The sequence below is a fragment of the Conger conger genome, chromosome 5 (genome assembly GCF_963514075.1).
Source record: "Conger conger chromosome 5, fConCon1.1, whole genome shotgun sequence".
Lineage (NCBI taxonomy): Eukaryota > Metazoa > Chordata > Actinopteri > Anguilliformes > Congridae > Conger > Conger conger.
In genome coordinates, this window is record NC_083764.1 from 52,853,782 (window position 1) to 52,870,854 (window position 17,073).

Genomic DNA, 17,073 nt, shown 5'->3' on the forward strand with positions numbered 1-17,073 from the left:
AGGCATTGAACTGAGAAACCATGGATACAAATACAATGATTTTTTAATACAAAAAATATCCTATTTGATTTACAACAACATGCCTTTTTTGGTTTAGAAGAATGTTATTTCAGGAATTTTTCATTGAATAAAAATTAAATAGTGGGATTAACAGGATGAAAAAAAGCTGTTTTGGTTACTGATGAAAACAAAATCTTTCACAGACCGCCTAATAGGCTATTTACAATAAGCCAGGGGTGATTTATGTTTTAATTCAGCCATGTTCATCTCATTTTTAAATTTTCATCCAAATTAAGTGCTTTCTCTTTAAATCTTGCAATGTTACCAATGGCTGTGTAATTATTGTGATCAATAAAAACTTTTGGACACCGAAAGTTGATTGGCTCAAAGAAGCAGGAGTAGTTCTGTTGCGTTTCAAGTCTGGGTCATTGCCTGTTGTAATCTTAAATAATTTGAGATACAGTTACAGTGTGATACAGTCCCCTTGCTTTACCACCTTTAGAGAAGAATTGCGGGAAGCAATCACCTTCAGGCCAATCAAAATTTCCTCAGTCAGGCGCTGTGCTGTCAGCTGTGCGCCGTCTCATTGTGTGGTGAACAGTGTCCTGATTTGGTTGCATTAGAAACCATTATGTTTTGCACAGAATAATTTCAGTTTCTCTCAACATTTTATGAAAAGGCAGTGCCCTTAGAGGAAAATAGTCTGTAGAAATAGACAAAAGGATTTGCTCCAGTTCTCTGTTATTACCATTTGAACTCTAATGTATCATACGGAGTCAACACTAGGCAACAGCACTCTCATATGTTTCTGGGTTGTGTTTTCTGTTATTATTATAATACCTCTGCATGAGTGTGAAATGATGACCTCAAAACAGACAAGGTTTTTCTGAATCAGGTTAATTTAAAAGTAGCTTGAGGGCTAGACACCAAGGACAAGAGGAACGTGACAAAGTGCAGAAGTCCTCTGAGAACTGGGGGTGAGGCAGGGACATGAACTAGCTTGACTGCAAGCCCCCCCTCACTCTCCCACATCCCTGGATTCTGTGCTCCAAGCCAAGGGTGACTCACTCAGTACTCAGCCTCCTCCATTTTGGGTCCTAGGATGTCTGGGTCAGCAATGCTCTGAGGTTACTGCAGGAACGTAGATCGTGACAGCAGGCTTTTAGGGACTGATGGAACAGCTGCTTTTACTGCAGAGGAACTGTCACTTCCCTGCGTGTTTGAAGATGGCTACTTGACAAGGAATTGTGGATATTTTTAACAACATTTACTGACTTGCTGCTGGTGTGAGCTTTGAAGGGTGACATGAAGAACTGATGCATCCTTGTACAGAGGGCACAAAGTAGATTCCTCTCAACAGAAACATTTGGCCAGTTTAGCTTAGATTAGATTTAGCTTCTCTTGACCAAAAATCACCTATGAACAGATCACAAGATTCTGTGAATGTGCATGTGTTTAGAATTTTATAATAAAATCACATATTGTCGAGGCAGAGCTCCTCAGCGGCTAGCTAACAGCACCTCTGGGGTGTACGGCTGAGGTCACTTCAGCATGAGTATGACTGGCTTAACCACTATTCTCTGTCATTCTAATAGTCTGAATCACCTGTCCGTTTCTCCTGTTGAAGACTCGACGGCAGTATGTTTTTTTGCAAATTAAAAACCTAGTGATATTGACTCTAGCTGACAGAGTCTCAGAATCAGAGTCAAGTACTTACCTGGCATAATAAAAATATTCCCCCTCTCCCATCTGTGCCAAATATTGATCCTTATACTCTCTATACGCATAATTTGTAATATTCATAAGATGGAAAATCCACCTGCGAGGCTAGGATTGAAGTGTGTCCAAGCTTGTCCTGTGGGCTTGTTAAGCATTTGAACAAAGAAGCAGTACTTTACACTTCAACGGTCCACTGCAATAATCTGACCTAGCGTTCTGAACTAACCATTTCTCATTTCTCTAACTTTCTCTTCTCCTTCCTCTGGCTTTCTTCTCCTCCATTCCTTCTGCTGTTGACTCCCACCCTCCCTCAGAGCTATAAGAAAGCCATAGATGAGGTTAGTAGTGATATTGTCCGTTTATCTCGGTCTCTTGCTCTCCCCACTCTTTTAATTTGCTTTTTTATATTTTTCTGCATTTTTTGTTTTGTATGCGTTTAAATTATTTTGGGAAGGGGAAGGGGTTGTTTCTGCTTTTAGCTGTTTTACAATCTTTGTTTTTTTCTGGGCTCTGAGTTGTCTTTGACATCTGTGATCGTAGAGACTCAAATAACGGGACCTTAAAAGTGATAGGTCTCCATCTCGCGATCTCTCAGTCTGTCACTCCCTGACCTTGCTGTGGCTGCTTTGCTGGGCGGAATGCTGTTGGGTCCTTGAAAGGCAGTCCTGCTCTCTGGGCTGGCTGGAGAAATGCCGGTCTCTCTGGGCTGGCTGGAGAAATGCCGGTCTCTCTGGGCTGGCTGGAGAAATGCCGGTCTCTCTGGGCTGGCTGGAGAAATGCCGGTCTCTCTGGGCTGGCTGGAGAAATGCCGGTTTTCATCCCCCTCTCCCTCTTTTGTGCTGGCCTGTCACTTGAATGGCTCCCATTTGACACGGCCAGCACAGTTTTCTCTCACATTATTTGCCTCGCCAACATTTGGAGGCCTCGCTGTTGCAGTGGCTTAGGCCTTCATGGCTGGGGGGGGGGGGCTGTCCGCATCCTACTGCTCTTTTCAAAAGCTTTAAACATGTGAAAACGTCTCTTATATTGATCATAGTTTTGAAAAAATAAAAACACTCTAAAAAATATTCAAAACACTATTAAAAATATTAAAGACACTTATGCTCAGATTTGCAACCTACAATTCTTGTGTACCAAAATTATTACTTTGGATACCTTAAATATTTATTTTGATTTAATAATGTGCAACTGTCAATGCAGAAGTACAGTACTGTGCAAAGGTCTACACTACATTTTTAGTAATTTGGCAGAATAGTTCAAAACTGAATCAAATCAGTATTTTTTGTGACCACCCTTCGGCGTTAAAACTGCATCACTTCCCTGAGATAGCCAACGCTGTCCTGCAGTTCTATAAGACAATCAGCAGGGAGGATTTTCCAAGCATGTTGGAGAACTTGCCACAGTTCTTCTGCAGACTTTGGTTGGCTCCTTGCTTCTGATCTCATACTGCCTTGATCAAGTTTTGAAGTACAAGTACTTGAAAAAGTAGTCAATTGCTTACAGTAATATGATACTTTTTTAAATTAAATATACAAATGTCTCTGTAAAATAAAACATTTTGGAAAATGAATATTTGGAAATCTTAAATGTGTTATTTTATACTAACACACACACACACACACACAAATAAACATATATATATAATAAAGTCTAGGGTGCCTAAGACTTCTGCACAGTACATTATGTTAACAAGTAGTATGAGCAGAATATTAGAGCAAATGGCATAATGCAAGATGCACAGTCAAATTTATTTTCAAGATCTGTATAAGGGTGACTGCTCTGTTTTCTCAATGGGTTTCTCTCTCCCTGGCCACTGCTTCTCTGCTGGCTGCACTGGTCGCTGTGATAGGAGGAACTGGTAAGAGAGTCCACCCTCCCTTCCCCCTCCTCCAATCCTAGCATGCCGTGTTGTAGTGGGGCGAGCTCTTAGAGCTCAGGTCTGCTCTCCCACATGACCCGAACTTCCCCCTGCCCAGGTGTGGGCTAGTACCTTGTTTGTTTGTTTTTATTCATCTTTTATTCTAAAGAATCCCTGAGAAACATCCCTGGTCATGGTCATGGTTGATAGGATGGCTGGAGGTCTTGTGGGATTAGTCAGGTCCTCCTGCAGCAAAGGAGTTATACAGTGCTGTATTGTCACTGCTACATATTCAAACAAGCAGTGCATTTCCACAAATGATGGAGAGATGCAATTTTCAAAGATGTGTCAAAGTCTTTGCAATGTAGTTTATTGTAGTGTACTAATTTGTATACAAATCTTTCACTAGGAGTAGATGGGTTTTATTGGTTGTGGACGCTTGAATCATCTCTTATTAAGAGCTCAAAACTGCATAAGCGTTTGTGCATTTCTGAACATAAGAAAGCAGAGAGTATGAGTCATTTACAGTTAACGGAACTCCAGAATTAATTGCAGCTCTGGAACTAACACTTACCGTACCATAAATTTACATCACATATTTTATTTTTCCATTGTTCAATGGAAAGAATGTTTCAGTGGAAGAGTAAATAAAGCAAGTAATTTGTATACAGTAGTGTGTTTTTGCTCTAGCCTCTTTTCCCCACCAAAATAAAAGTCTCATGTTAAATATTTATCAGTGGAGATGGTAAAGTAAAGCACATTGCTAAAATTCTACTGAAATTACAGAACCATGAAAACATACAGCAAAATACTACAATAATTACCATAGTTTTGACTGTGACTGTCCTCTTTCTACCTCCTCTGAGTGAGTCTGCCAGCCACAGTGCTGTAGACTTGGACCTGGTATTTCCTGGTCTTCACTGATGGCAGTACCAGTGGTTTCTTATCCTTACCAGCTGTTGCTGTTTGCTGGTCTCTGTTTTAGCTGTTCAGGCACAGAAATGAAGGACTTTCAGGCATCAGGTGTCCATACTGTTGCTCCTGTTAATCTAACAGCATGTCTCTCTTTCTTTTTATCTCTCCTTTTTCTCAATATCTTCCACTCCCTGTCTACTTTTCTTGCCATTCTGCCAATCTTTTATCACTCCCTCTCCTTGCTTTTCTGTCTTTCTCTTTTATATTTGTCTCTGTCCCTCTCTCTCTCTCTCTCTCTCTCGCTCTGTCTCTTTCTCAGGACCTGACCGCCTTAGCCAAAGAGCTGAGGGAGTTGCGGATCGACGAGACGAACCGGCCGCCCATCAAGGTGACGGACTACTCCTCCTCCAGCGATGAGTCGGAGAGCAGCGAGGACGACGACGGCGAGAATGAGGCGCAGGACGGCACGGTGCCCGTCAGCGACATCCCGCGAATCATGTGAGCACGCCAGCCTCCTTCTCACCTTTGGGTTTCGCGAACACATGAAGTTAATCCGCGTCCTCACCACAAGGACAGGGCTAACTGATTTTTGTTTTTAAACCTCACACAGGCCCTCTATCCAGGGGGGCAACGAGTCGTATGGCTTGATAGGTAGCCATGACGACTCCCCCGGCGACTCGTATGGGAAGGGATCCAAGGACGGCACCCTGATGATGAGAGAGGTATGGTCACTGTTGCTGCTGTGGCCGTGATGATGGTCTGGGTGTGGCCCAAGTTATTGTGTTATTTGGACAATATGAAAACATTTTGTGGATGACTCAGGAGCAGTTTGCGTCACTGCTGAGTCGCTCTATCTCACAAGCTTAGTGGATGAGCTACACTCGGCAGACTTCAAGCCCATATTTAGGGCTTCCTGTTTCTCTGCTGCATAGTCTCTGGCTCCAAATTGTACAACATTGTGGTGCCCAAAAACTTCACTTCCACGGTTTTAAAATAATTTTCATAAGCCCACGGGTTGTTGGTGGGTGACATAACAGGTACATCATGTATGTGGCGTGGTTGCGGTTGCCGTGAAAAGCCCTTTCCTGTGTTCACCCTGCAGGGGCTCTCTGAGAGAAAGCGCTCTGGCCATTCAGAGAGCAACGGCTTTGCCGGGCACGGCAACCTGCCGGACCTGGTTCAGCAGAGCCATTCCCCCTCTGGCACACCCACCGAGGGCCTGGGACGGCTCCCCAGCCTGCACACGCAGGACATGGACTCCGAGGTTGGTAGCTACACAACTTTTTTTTTCTTTCTTTTTCACACCGCTGTGCCCACAGCCAAGCTTGCATAGAACTGCACCAGAGGAAGACTGTGCATTTGGGGCAGCCTGTAGTGTAGTGGGACCTGGAAGTTTGGTGGTTCAAGCCGCGGTGTCGCCGCAGTAAGATCTGGACAAATTACCCCGCAGGGTTCAATGTATTTATAGTATATGTTCTCCATGCAGTTCTTTGGCATCAAGTCGACCAGTAGGGGTCGCTAGGGAGCAATGAAATGTGGACCATGGGGCCCACCCAAGCACCGTATCAAATGAGCCATCCAGCAGCCTCAGCCACACAGCTTTCTGAATGACCAACTAACCTCTATTAAGTCCCTATGTTGCAAGAACCTTTCTGTAAGATCAGAAGAGGTGCACTGGGTTTGTTGGCAGAATCAACTCATGTGTTTGCCTTGTCTTGTCTGACAGTTTGGCATGGGGAGTGGCTCGAAAGCTTCCTTCACACCATTCGTAGACCCACGAGTGTACCAAACGTCTCCTACGGACGAAGATGATGATGATAACTCAGCCGCAGGTGAGGGAGGAGGCCAGGGATAACACCAGAGCTCTGCCATCACACCAGTTACCTCACACACTCCAGTGCAGCTTGGAAGCAAGTCTCTGTCACACCCTGTGTGTCTGGAGGACTGTTCTGTAAGATGCACACTATCTTAGCTCTTAAGACCTTGATTAAGGCGTGCTTATGCCCTGAACAGTGAAGCCACCAAAAGGTCAAGAATCAAGGCCTTTAATTGGCTTTGTGCATGGTTCACTTCATAATAGCCATTTTGCTTAAAATGAGACTTACGTATTGTAGGCATACCACAGACAACATTATCAGTCTTGCTCCTGGAGGGCTGCAGAGTCTGTTTGTTTTTGTAATTTATCAGCAGTTTAATAACGTAGTTAATGAAATGGTTTGTTTTAGGTCTGCAGTAGGGTGTTGCTTTTCATAGAGCGACCCAGGGCTTTCAGAAAACAGTGGATACAGTGAACACGCTGAACACCTCTCACCCCCCCCCCCCCCCCCCCCCCCCCAGCCCTTTTTACCAATGAGTTGCTGAGGCAGGAGCAAGCCAAGCTGAACGAGGCACGCAAGATCTCAGTGGTCAACGTCAACCCCACCAACATCCGGCCACACAGCGACACACCAGAGATCCGCAAGTACAAGAAGCGTTTCAATTCGGAGATCCTCTGCGCTGCCCTCTGGGGTGAGTCTTGCTTCCTGTTACCCGTTTCCTGTTCACTCTCTGGCCAAAAGTACTGTGTTCCCTCGGAAATTAAACAAAAATGTTATTACATGAAACACGGCAAATGTGAAAACTACAAGTAACAACCATGGTGCATATACCGAATGGATACATCAGTTATCTTTAAGTAAACTATTCTTAGTCCAGGTAGCTTTTTTTTTCTGCTTCATAGGAGGCAATGTTTTCAACGTTAACCATTTGAGATCTCACTCTCTCAGTGGAGTAATCCTGAAGAAAATAGTTCTGACTGATCAACCATCAGAAATTAGTGTGAGTTGCTCCACCTGGTGGAGACTTGCAGTAATGTTTTCATGGTTTCTCACTCCTGAACATTTAGGGGTGAACCTGTTGGTGGGGACTGAAAACGGGCTGATGCTGCTGGACCGCAGCGGTCAGGGGAAGGTCTACAACCTCATTACCAGGAGGCGCTTCCAGCAGATGGACGTCTTGGAGGGCCTTAATGTCCTGGTCACCATATCAGGTGGGTCTGACAGTGCAACCTTGTAAGTGCTTACCAATGAATACAAGTCATGTAGAAAAAAAGACCTGGAGGAAGATGATGTGGTCCTGATAAAAATCCACCCCAAGATTTACCCACAACCCCTGAACAATGAAACCCACATTGAGAAGAGACCATGTCATTCTTCTCATTTTGGTTTCCCTATCTCATTACTGATTTGTTACTGAAACTGTTTCTTCCCAGGAAAGAAAAACAAACTGAGGGTGTACTACCTGTCCTGGTTACGGAACAGGATATTGCACAATGACCCAGAGGTGGAGAAGAAGCAAGGCTGGATCACTGTGGGAGAGCTGGAAGGCTGCGTCCACTACAAAGTCGGTATGTCCCCCAGGGCAATGCCTACCTGTGCAATCCATAGCCAAATGTTTAATATATAGTGATTAATTAATATATACACTCACCAAGGACTTTATTAGGAACATTTTACTTTATTATACCTACTTATTTGTACAATTATCTAATCAGCCAATTGTGTGGCAGCACTGCAATGCATACAGTCATGTAGATACGGGTCAGGGGATAGGGAAAAAATGTGATCAAAGTGACTTTGACCGTCAAATGATTGTTTGTGGCAGACAGGGTGGTTTGAGTATCTCATAAACTGTTGATCTCCTGGGATTTTCACACACAATGGTGCAACTAAAAATCCAGTGAGCAGCAGTTGTGCACACAGAAACGCCTTGTTAATGAGGGATATCAGAGGAGAATGGCTAGACTGGTCAAAGCTGACAGGAAGGTGACAGTAACACAAATAACCACACATTACAACTGTGGTTTGCAGAAGAGCATCTCTGAACACACAATGCCTCAAACCTCTAAGTGGATAGGCTACAGTGGTAGAAGTCTAACAAATAGGTCAGTGTACAATATATAATGACTGAACCACTCAAATGCCCCAGCATATACCTGTATATGTTCTGTAATCTGAGTTTGAAACCCGTCTGAAAAGATCTATAAGCATTCCAGGTGGCATGTTTAGTTGGAAAGAATGAGCACTCACCAAGTAAATAGGCTTTACAGGACTGATATTACACATGCCTGCCCTCTCCTGCCAAACGCATTCCCTGGGTGTTGCATTCTCATGGATTTAAGAGAGAGACAAAGAGAGAGGACTAAAAGCATCCAGCAAAGTATTCGAGGGTGGGGTGGGGGGGTGACAAAGCAAATGAATTGTGTTTATAAATCCTCGCCTTGCATTCCAGGTAACAGAAATATTGATTCACTTTTGTTCCAGTGAAATACGAGAGAATCAAATTCTTGGTGATTGCCCTGAAGAACTCGGTGGAGATTTACGCGTGGGCGCCAAAGCCATACCACAAATTCATGGCTTTCAAGGTATGAGACTATAGCTTGAGGTTTATGCTGTCTGTTCCAATAACTGCTTGCGGATGTCAAGGTTTATTTTCTTTGCGCGCCGTAATTTATTTGACTGTGATCCTAAAAATATTAATATGTGCAATATTTATTGCTGGAATGGTTTCAAGACACATTTATGACAATTGGACTGATCTTTCATGTCATCTCTGACTTTGATTGCTCTCACTAAACTAATTTCTAGCTACTTATGCATTTATAAAAAAGACTAGAGCAAGGCCAAATGTGCTTCCTCTTTTCAGACCTTAACACTTGTTCAGACCACCTCGCTCTCTCTGTTCACATAGAGTTTAGTGCTTTATAATTGGCAGGGAACTGCTCTTTTATGAGATAATTATGCCAGATATTCTCAACAGTGGAATGCTGTTTCTGAGGAGATAAAGCTCTAATCAGTAGGACGGGATGGTGTGTTTCTGTAAAGTTCATGAACTGTAGTGCAAGACAAGAAGCCTTTAGTCATAAATAATTTGAGATAGTGGCCAGATTAAAGCCTTGTTTCACATATGAACATGTTATCAAAAAATAGCTAATATTTATTAGCACCGAGGAAAGCTAATTGTGCTGAAATGCAGGGTGCTTAAATGGTCTTTTTAAATATCTTGATAATAATATGTGAAACAAAGTCTTTGTCACCCATTTATCTTTGGGAGTACTGCCTGGTATCACATTTGCAGCACATCGAAATTGAAAAAAAGTTGGCAATACAAATGACATTTGGAGGTTGTGTAACACTCAGGAAGTTAGGGGGTGTGTGTGGAAGTTTCTGGCGTTGTTTGGGAACTCAATGTGCCAGCTTGTTCTCTCAAGTCTTTTACAGATCTCCAACACAGACCCCAGCTGGTAGACCTGACAGTAGAGGAAGGCCAAAGGTTAAAGGTTATCTACGGGTCCAGCATCGGTTTTCACGTGATTGACGTGGATTCCGGAAACCCATACGATATCTACATCCCATCCCATGTGAGTAGCAAAAAATGAAATCGATTTCAAAGCACAGTCCTAGCTGGCTGGCTCACTGCTACCAACCTGTGGGTTTGAGATACATTCGGCTACAGTCAGAAACCGAGAAAAAGGCCCAATGGAAAAGGTTTCATCCCAATACTGTATATGACGTTTGGCAAGCCCATATCACTGAAACATTCTCAAAGGTGGGAGGTAGAAAAAAAGGCAAAATGCAACAAGGCAACTGGAATGTTCTCAGTTCTCTGGCTTGAGAACTGGGTAGACTGGGAGATGATTGTTGCTACATTTTACTGAAAAAAAGTGCTGGTGGGGGCGGGGGAGTGCTTTGGGTATTCATAGTACGTGTTTCCCTCCTCCTCCCCCCAGATTCAGAGCAATATCATCCCGCACGCCATTGTGGTGCTCCCCAAGACCGATGGGATGGAGATGCTCCTGTGCTACGAAGACGAGGGGGTCTACGTGAACACGTACGGCAGAATCACCAAAGACGTGGTGCTCCAGTGGGGGGAGATGCCCACCTCCGTCGGTAGGTTTGACGATGTTCCTTCCACTCCTTTCAGACCCTGTTCCTTTTTGCACAGTGTGACTCTGCACCTCACCCTGCCCTCCACTCCCTGCCTCCTGCCGAAATACTCTCAAACCCCACCCACTGTCGCTCATCCCTTCACCAAGCAAAACTCATCCTCACACCTCATCCCAGTCAACCTTAAAGGAAAACACCAATATTTTGGGTAATATACTTTTTTTCCGACTTACCCAGACTTAGACAAGATTCATTGTCATTTTTGTATATTCACTGGCTCAATTTCCATGTTAGTAAAACGTGGTAGCTTAGCATAAAGACTTGAAGCCTATCGGAGCCAGTAGCCTACCTCCTTCAAAGTGAAGAAATACATCTTACAGCAACTCCAAAGCTGTCTTATTTACATGAGGCATTGTGTATTTCAAATACACGTGCGGGAAACAAAGTTAGACGGTTGGAACTATAACTGCTGAACACACATGTATCCTCTTGTGCAGTGATCCGATATTTTCCAATATGTTGGGAAGTGTTTTCCTTCAACCCTGTACAGGACATTCATATTCTGTTCTTGTGAATGAGCATTTTTCTAAAGTAGCTTCCCTCCCTCACCATGGGGCGGCCTGTAGCGTAGTGGTTAAGCTAAATGACTGGGACACGCAAGGTCGGTGGTTCTAATCCCGGTGTAGCCACAATAAGATCCGCACAACCGTTGAGGATTGCCTGCTGCTTAATCTAATCAACTGTACGTCCCTCTGGATAAGACCGTCTGCCAAATGCCAATAATGTGATGTAATATAATGTAATGTAATGGAGAATGCTTCCATTCTACGTAATTTTCCCCTGTTATGTATGGTCCTTTATTTGTACCCATTTTACTGTGATTAATTTTCAAGCACATACCACACAAAGCCGTTGAAACCATCAATTTCCCTCTGCATGTGAGCATCCTATGGAGTCTCTATACCTCATAAAGATTGCAAGCTCAAGAATATACAGCTAGTGGAAGGAAAGTGCAAATAGGAATAATAAATGATGCCATGAGGAATACTGATTCTCAGGTTCAGGGAGAGTTTAATAGTATTCAAGCTGGAACATTTTCAAGGGGAGAGATCCATCCGGGATGCACGGGTGCACTTTTAGAAATGAAAAAGAGTATGTTGCAAGGCTTGTGTTGCTGGAGGCCGTAGATTTGATTCTTTGAGGGTTCCTTTGACACGGTCACGTTCTTCAGAGCAACGGCGGAGCCTTGTTACCCGGGCCGGTGGATTCGCATCTCTCCGGGATTGGGGGGTCATTCCATTTTTGGGAATCCCCCTGGGAGTTTGGGTAATTAGCTGACTCATTAATGATTTAAGCCGCCCTGCCGTTAGCCTTTGATAGATGGACATGGAGATATATGGAGTGTAGCAGGCCTCTGTCCTTCATCCTCGTGCTAATTTAACATCCCCTTTGCAATTAATTCTCAAACCGGTTTGAGCCCCCATCTCTGCATACCCAATTAAAGGCCTTAATGTACTGCCAAGTTTTGAAGGCAAGCAGATTCTACTGGACCCTGAAGCCTGCAAGTAAGATATAGGGGATTAGAGGAGTATTGGGGGAATTTGCTTTGCACATTACGACAGGCTATCAAGGATGCTTGATTCTTTGCCTCTCCTATTCTCAGTTCAAGACCGGGATTCTGTCGCTATTCCTCCTTAAGTTTAACCCTTTAAGCTTTCAGGTAAATATGTGATTAGAATGTTCTAATGACAATGTAACAATGGTGCTAATAGAGTTCTAGAACACTGACTTAGAAATAAAAACATTTTAAAAAGCCTAATCTTCAAAGGGTTAATTCACTTTGCTGTAGTTTGGAGAGTCTACTGCTTAGCATTATTAACAAGGCAAGATCTCATGCTTGAAGAATATACATTTCACTTGCATTATTTTCAAGTTAAGGCTAAATGTTTATTGAATGATGGTCATCGTTTAATGTACCTTATTTTGGTTGTTTTCATTTTGCCTGTATTTCTTTTCCATTTTCTTAAAGAAAAGGGACCCTATTGCAAAATGTTAACTTATCTTACCTTTGGGAATAAAATGGCCCTATAGCCTGTGCCTTTTGTTATCTCTTCTGGTACATTAAACCAGCCAAGGTGAAGTAATCTTACTCATGTGTTTGACAAAGACCAGGAGCGGCCAAGTAAAACACAGTATCCCCCATGGTCATGTCCGACACTAAAGGCTCAGACCGTATTGATTCATTACCTAAAACAAATACAGTAATCTATTGCCACCTCATGGCATAGTTGCATACTGCACCTGAAAATTGCTGAAGGATCCAGTTTATCGCCTGGATCTTGGTACCTTGGTACCTGGTACTTTTGGCATTATTTCTTGCATTTTATTGCGCTATTGTAGCTGTTGATGAAGGTCTTAGAATGTACTGTCCATCTCTCTTGTGCAGTCCCAGAAGGAAAGCGAGCAAAGAACTATGGTTGCCTATTGAATAATTCTCAGCTCTTTCTCCTGATTCAAATCGCAGAATGACCCTGTCTGGGTTGGAAAAAAAAGTATTTTCTGCTGCAGCAATTACCCCCTTTTACAAGTTACTTGCTTTGCTGGGCCAGTTTTCAGGGTGCTGTTGGATGGCAGAAGTGATTGAGGAGAGGTAGTCCTCGTGTCTTTGGGCACCATAGTCAGGGTTCCACTTCTTTTGCAGCTTACATCCACTCCAACCAGATCATGGGGTGGGGCGAGAAGGCCATTGAGATCCGGTCTGTGGAGACGGGACACCTGGACGGAGTTTTTATGCACAAGCGGGCTCAGCGCCTGAAGTTCCTCTGTGAGAGGAACGACAAGGTAGGACAGAATGGGACCAGCGCCTCCTGACCTCTTTCCACTGACAACACCTTCCTCTGGCCTGCACTGAGCTCCACATTTCTGAGGAACCACCACCTTTACGAAGGCTGGTGCGGGGTCATGATTGGGCATGGGGTCTAAAGCAAGGAAGTAACTCCAAAGCAGCTTCTACAGTCACATTATGTTTCTTATGGCACATGCAACCTAACACCAGTGCTTTAAAGGAAAGCAGTACTGACCTGAAATAAAAAAACAGATCTTTTCGGTCATAATTGTGAATACATGCTAATGCTACAGCTTCTAGAAACATAGCTTCACTGTACAAGCTGCTAGTTCTCTGTGAGAAATCTCTCTTGGTTGAAAGGAGAAGGCCACTAACCCCACCAATGCTCTCTGTCCCTCCAGGTCTTCTTTGCCTCTGTCCGATCCGGGGGCAGCAGTCAAGTCTTCTTTATGACCCTCAACCGGAACTCCATGATGAACTGGTAACATCCCAGGCCGACTCATCCCATGCGTGGTCCTTTCAACATCATGTAAACCTATGGTACAATTTAACACTGATTAAAAAAAACAAGGAGGGAAAAAATGAAAATGGTACGAAAGGAGCGCTAAGGACCGCCCGGAGGGGAGGTCGCCACCCTCCACCATCTGGAGAGCCGGGCGTCAGCCAGGTGGGATGACACGCCATTCTGCACTGTGGAAACGCTCCTTAGTTAGGGGAGGTTTGGGCGGAGGGGCAAGAGAGCAGCCACGCCCTTCACCATGGGCCTGGGCTTTTCACAAGGGCTTCTGAAGAGGTGGTTCACTTTTGTTCTTTTTCGCCTCATGGTGTCCGTTATGGCGGCCAGGCTTCGAGAAGACAACACCTTTTCGTGGAATTGCCCACCCGAGATCCCACCGACTGCCCGCGAACGTGGCTGCAGTCACAAACCACAGACGCCATCCAGTGGGACCTAATAAAGACTGCACAACACCGCTGATACGATCTGTGAAAGGGCAACCTGTACTTTTTTTTGTCCCTCTTTCTCACTGAGCCTGACCTCACCATCACCGACATCATAGATGTCTTTAGACTGTTATGGAGATCCCAGTCATCCAGACTGAAATCCATAGCCATTACAGCCATGGGCTCAGTGGTTTCACTCACAGCATCACGTCTTACCAGCAAAACGTCTTTGTTTCGTTGAGAGGTATTTTAGGTTCAGTCATGCCCTTTGGTTTAATGAGAGGACAGATCATTACCAATGCATAAAGGTCAACATGGAGCCTTCGAGTTCAGTGGCTTTGGTGCTGGGTGCTCAGTCTTTGTTGTGAACAGCAGCCAGGTTGGTCACTGCTGACAGTAATTTTGGCTAAACACCCCCCCCCCCCCCCCGTCTTCCCTAGCGTCACCAGTAGATTTCTACTGGTCTGTACGAAATGGTAATTTTTAACTCTGGTTTATATACAGTAAACCTGCTAGAAAATATAAGTAACATTCACATCTTTTTCACATCCTGTCAGTTTTTTCTGAAGATTCAATTTGTTGCCTTTATTTTTTCTAAAATTAGCTGTGGATGTGGCCACCTGGTTGTTGCCGCAGCAAGAACAAATTCTGTGTCGCTCTTCCTATTATTATTAACCTACCTCGTTTTTTTTTTCTTTTCCAGGTTAAATTGAATCATGCTTTGCATTATTTAGTAAATGTGTGCCTCAGTTTCATGAGATAATGTCACTTTAGCCAGACCCCCATGCATGTTAGATGAATTTGGGTCACTTTCAGACTAGCAAGTCATGGAAACTGGACAACCCGAAAGTCTTGCGTAGCCTAAGGCTACCTTTTAAAGCAAGAGCCAAAATCAGAGCTTAGGCAGGCCAATTTTACTGTGAACAGCGTCAATCCCTTCTTCACTGTTAAGCCTTTAAACACTGAGGGTGCTGTATCAGTTCAACTGGAATAATTCTAAAACAATTCTAAAAATACCTGGAATTGTCCTGAATAAAACTTCTGCACCTTTGTGGTCTGTCAAAATCATTATTTTGTGAGAAATACTTGGTTTTCGTAGTCTCAAAAAGAATCTGATTTGTACAATATTTTGAAAGCTTAAGAGAGGTGATGGTATGCCTGATTGGGATTCTTGGATTATGTGACAAGGAGGTCTGCTCTGTTTTTTATATGGAGCGACTGAAGCCAGGATGTCTAATGGGACGAATGTCCAGATCTTGAACTTCAGATACTTTTTGTACAGATTCGATAAATGTAAAATTCCATTGTACAGTTTTAAGAATAACACTTAGGTTTGGTTATTTTATTTTGTTCTATTTCCACCCATTTTCCAGTCTCCTAACAGTTAAGGATGCTTCTTGTACAGAGTATAGCATGTTGTAAACAAAGATGAGATGGAGGCCAATTGATATTCAATTATTAATTCAGCTGCTTTGAGTATTTTGTTTTATTATCATTGGATGTCAACACTGTGTTACGCCATATCTCTCTTCTGTGAGATGCAGCATTTTACTGCAAACTACTGAAAAAATGGAGTCTCTTGATGAGCTAAAATGATGTTCTCTGGTGAGAAATTTATGAACAAAAATTGCCTGTGTATTTCTCCCTATGTGTTTGTCTTGTACTGAATGTTACATTTTCTTCAATTTGTGACACTGACACAAATCAGTTGCTTGATTATGGAATTCCTTTATGCAGAGGGGGCAGGAGGTTCAAACTGTTTTTTGTGTGTGTGTAAGGTTTCAGTTTATTGGAAACGCAACAGAACATTTGATTTGTGCCTTGTATACAAAACACTAAACATCTACCAGTGTTTGCACCTGTGGATAAAAATACTCATACATACCCAGGATCAATTGGGAGGCAATGAGGATCCACTCTTACACCCCCTAAAAAGATAATGTGCATCTACTGTATTTAAGGCCTACAAATCCCAGAATCCTTTGTTGCCAAAACAAATTGGATTCCATGAGACCTGCTGCCAGTGGTTTTATTCACACCTTTGATTTTGTCATTGTGTAATTCTAAAAAAAAAAAAAGATAAGAAACCCAAGCACAGTGTTTGGTTTACAAAAGCACTCTCGTTGGACCTCCAGGGGTTTGAAAGTTCCTGAATGCTAAATGTAGAGAACTTCATGGTTGTCTGAAGATAAGTGCTGTGCCATAACTATGTATCATGATTTTTATTAATTTTAGGGGGTTCTGCATAGTTTTATTTCCTGTCGCCATTTGTAGTAACAGTTTTGGAGGGGAAAATAATTTTAATGCTAATAGAGGCATTTTATGATGGGTCACTGGTAATGTTTGCACAGTATAGATATTTATATTTGAGGCATAAATAAATAAATAAACAAATTAATACAGATATTGTTCTCTCGGGGAAGGGAGGGTGCGGGCGGGTTGGAGCTTCAAAACAGGGTTTTAGCAATAAATTGTACTGCTGAATGAATTGATTTATTTGTTTGTTTTTTGTCCTGGTGGGAATACTATGTCAGTCAGAGAAAGCCAGTGGAGAAAATCAAGGGGCACTTCAAAATCCACTGCCGTGTGGCAATGATACTTTTACGAAGACAACGCAGGCTTTAAAGTAGAACATGGTCAATGGCTGTAGCTTACTTTGCACTTGGACTCTCATCTCTTTTGACTTCCAAGTGGTGTCACAATTTGTTTTCAGATGACAAGCATTAGTATTGTCCTGTTTTTGTTTTGTTTTAAAAAAAATAATAATAAAAAACTGCTGTAGTACCTGAATTTGTTCAGTTTTTCCTTTAATAATGTGGATCCTCTTTTCCTCTATTCTCATCTGATGCTCTGATGTCATAAGAGCTCTG

The 17,073-nt window shown here is 43.1% G+C and overlaps 1 protein-coding gene across 11 annotated transcripts in view; it reads left to right on the plus strand.

The window, feature by feature from the left end:
* The window catches only part of LOC133128189 (TRAF2 and NCK-interacting protein kinase-like), a 104,631-nt gene extending 87,638 nt beyond the window's left edge, over nt 1-16,993 (plus strand). For 7 of the 11 annotated variants that reach the window (XM_061241521.1, XM_061241523.1, XM_061241526.1 and 4 more), the window contains 13 exons: nt 2,034-2,057; nt 4,812-4,990; nt 5,103-5,214; nt 5,595-5,756; nt 6,219-6,324; nt 6,830-7,000; nt 7,377-7,520; nt 7,743-7,877; nt 8,794-8,894; nt 9,741-9,890; nt 10,260-10,419; nt 13,118-13,257; nt 13,663-16,993. In XM_061241521.1, coding sequence (XP_061097505.1) covers nt 2,034-2,057; nt 4,812-4,990; nt 5,103-5,214; nt 5,595-5,756; nt 6,219-6,324; nt 6,830-7,000; nt 7,377-7,520; nt 7,743-7,877; nt 8,794-8,894; nt 9,741-9,890; nt 10,260-10,419; nt 13,118-13,257; nt 13,663-13,746 — 1,668 coding nt within the window. In that variant the 3' untranslated portion in view covers nt 13,747-16,993. The remainder of the gene's footprint in view (nt 1-2,033; nt 2,058-4,811; nt 4,991-5,102; nt 5,215-5,594; nt 5,757-6,218; nt 6,325-6,829; nt 7,001-7,376; nt 7,521-7,742; nt 7,878-8,793; nt 8,895-9,740; nt 9,891-10,259; nt 10,420-13,117; nt 13,258-13,662) is intronic. The other 4 variants (XM_061241522.1, XM_061241525.1, XM_061241529.1 and 1 more) reach the window with 1 other exon arrangement.
* Nucleotides 16,994-17,073: the final 80 nt, after the last annotated feature.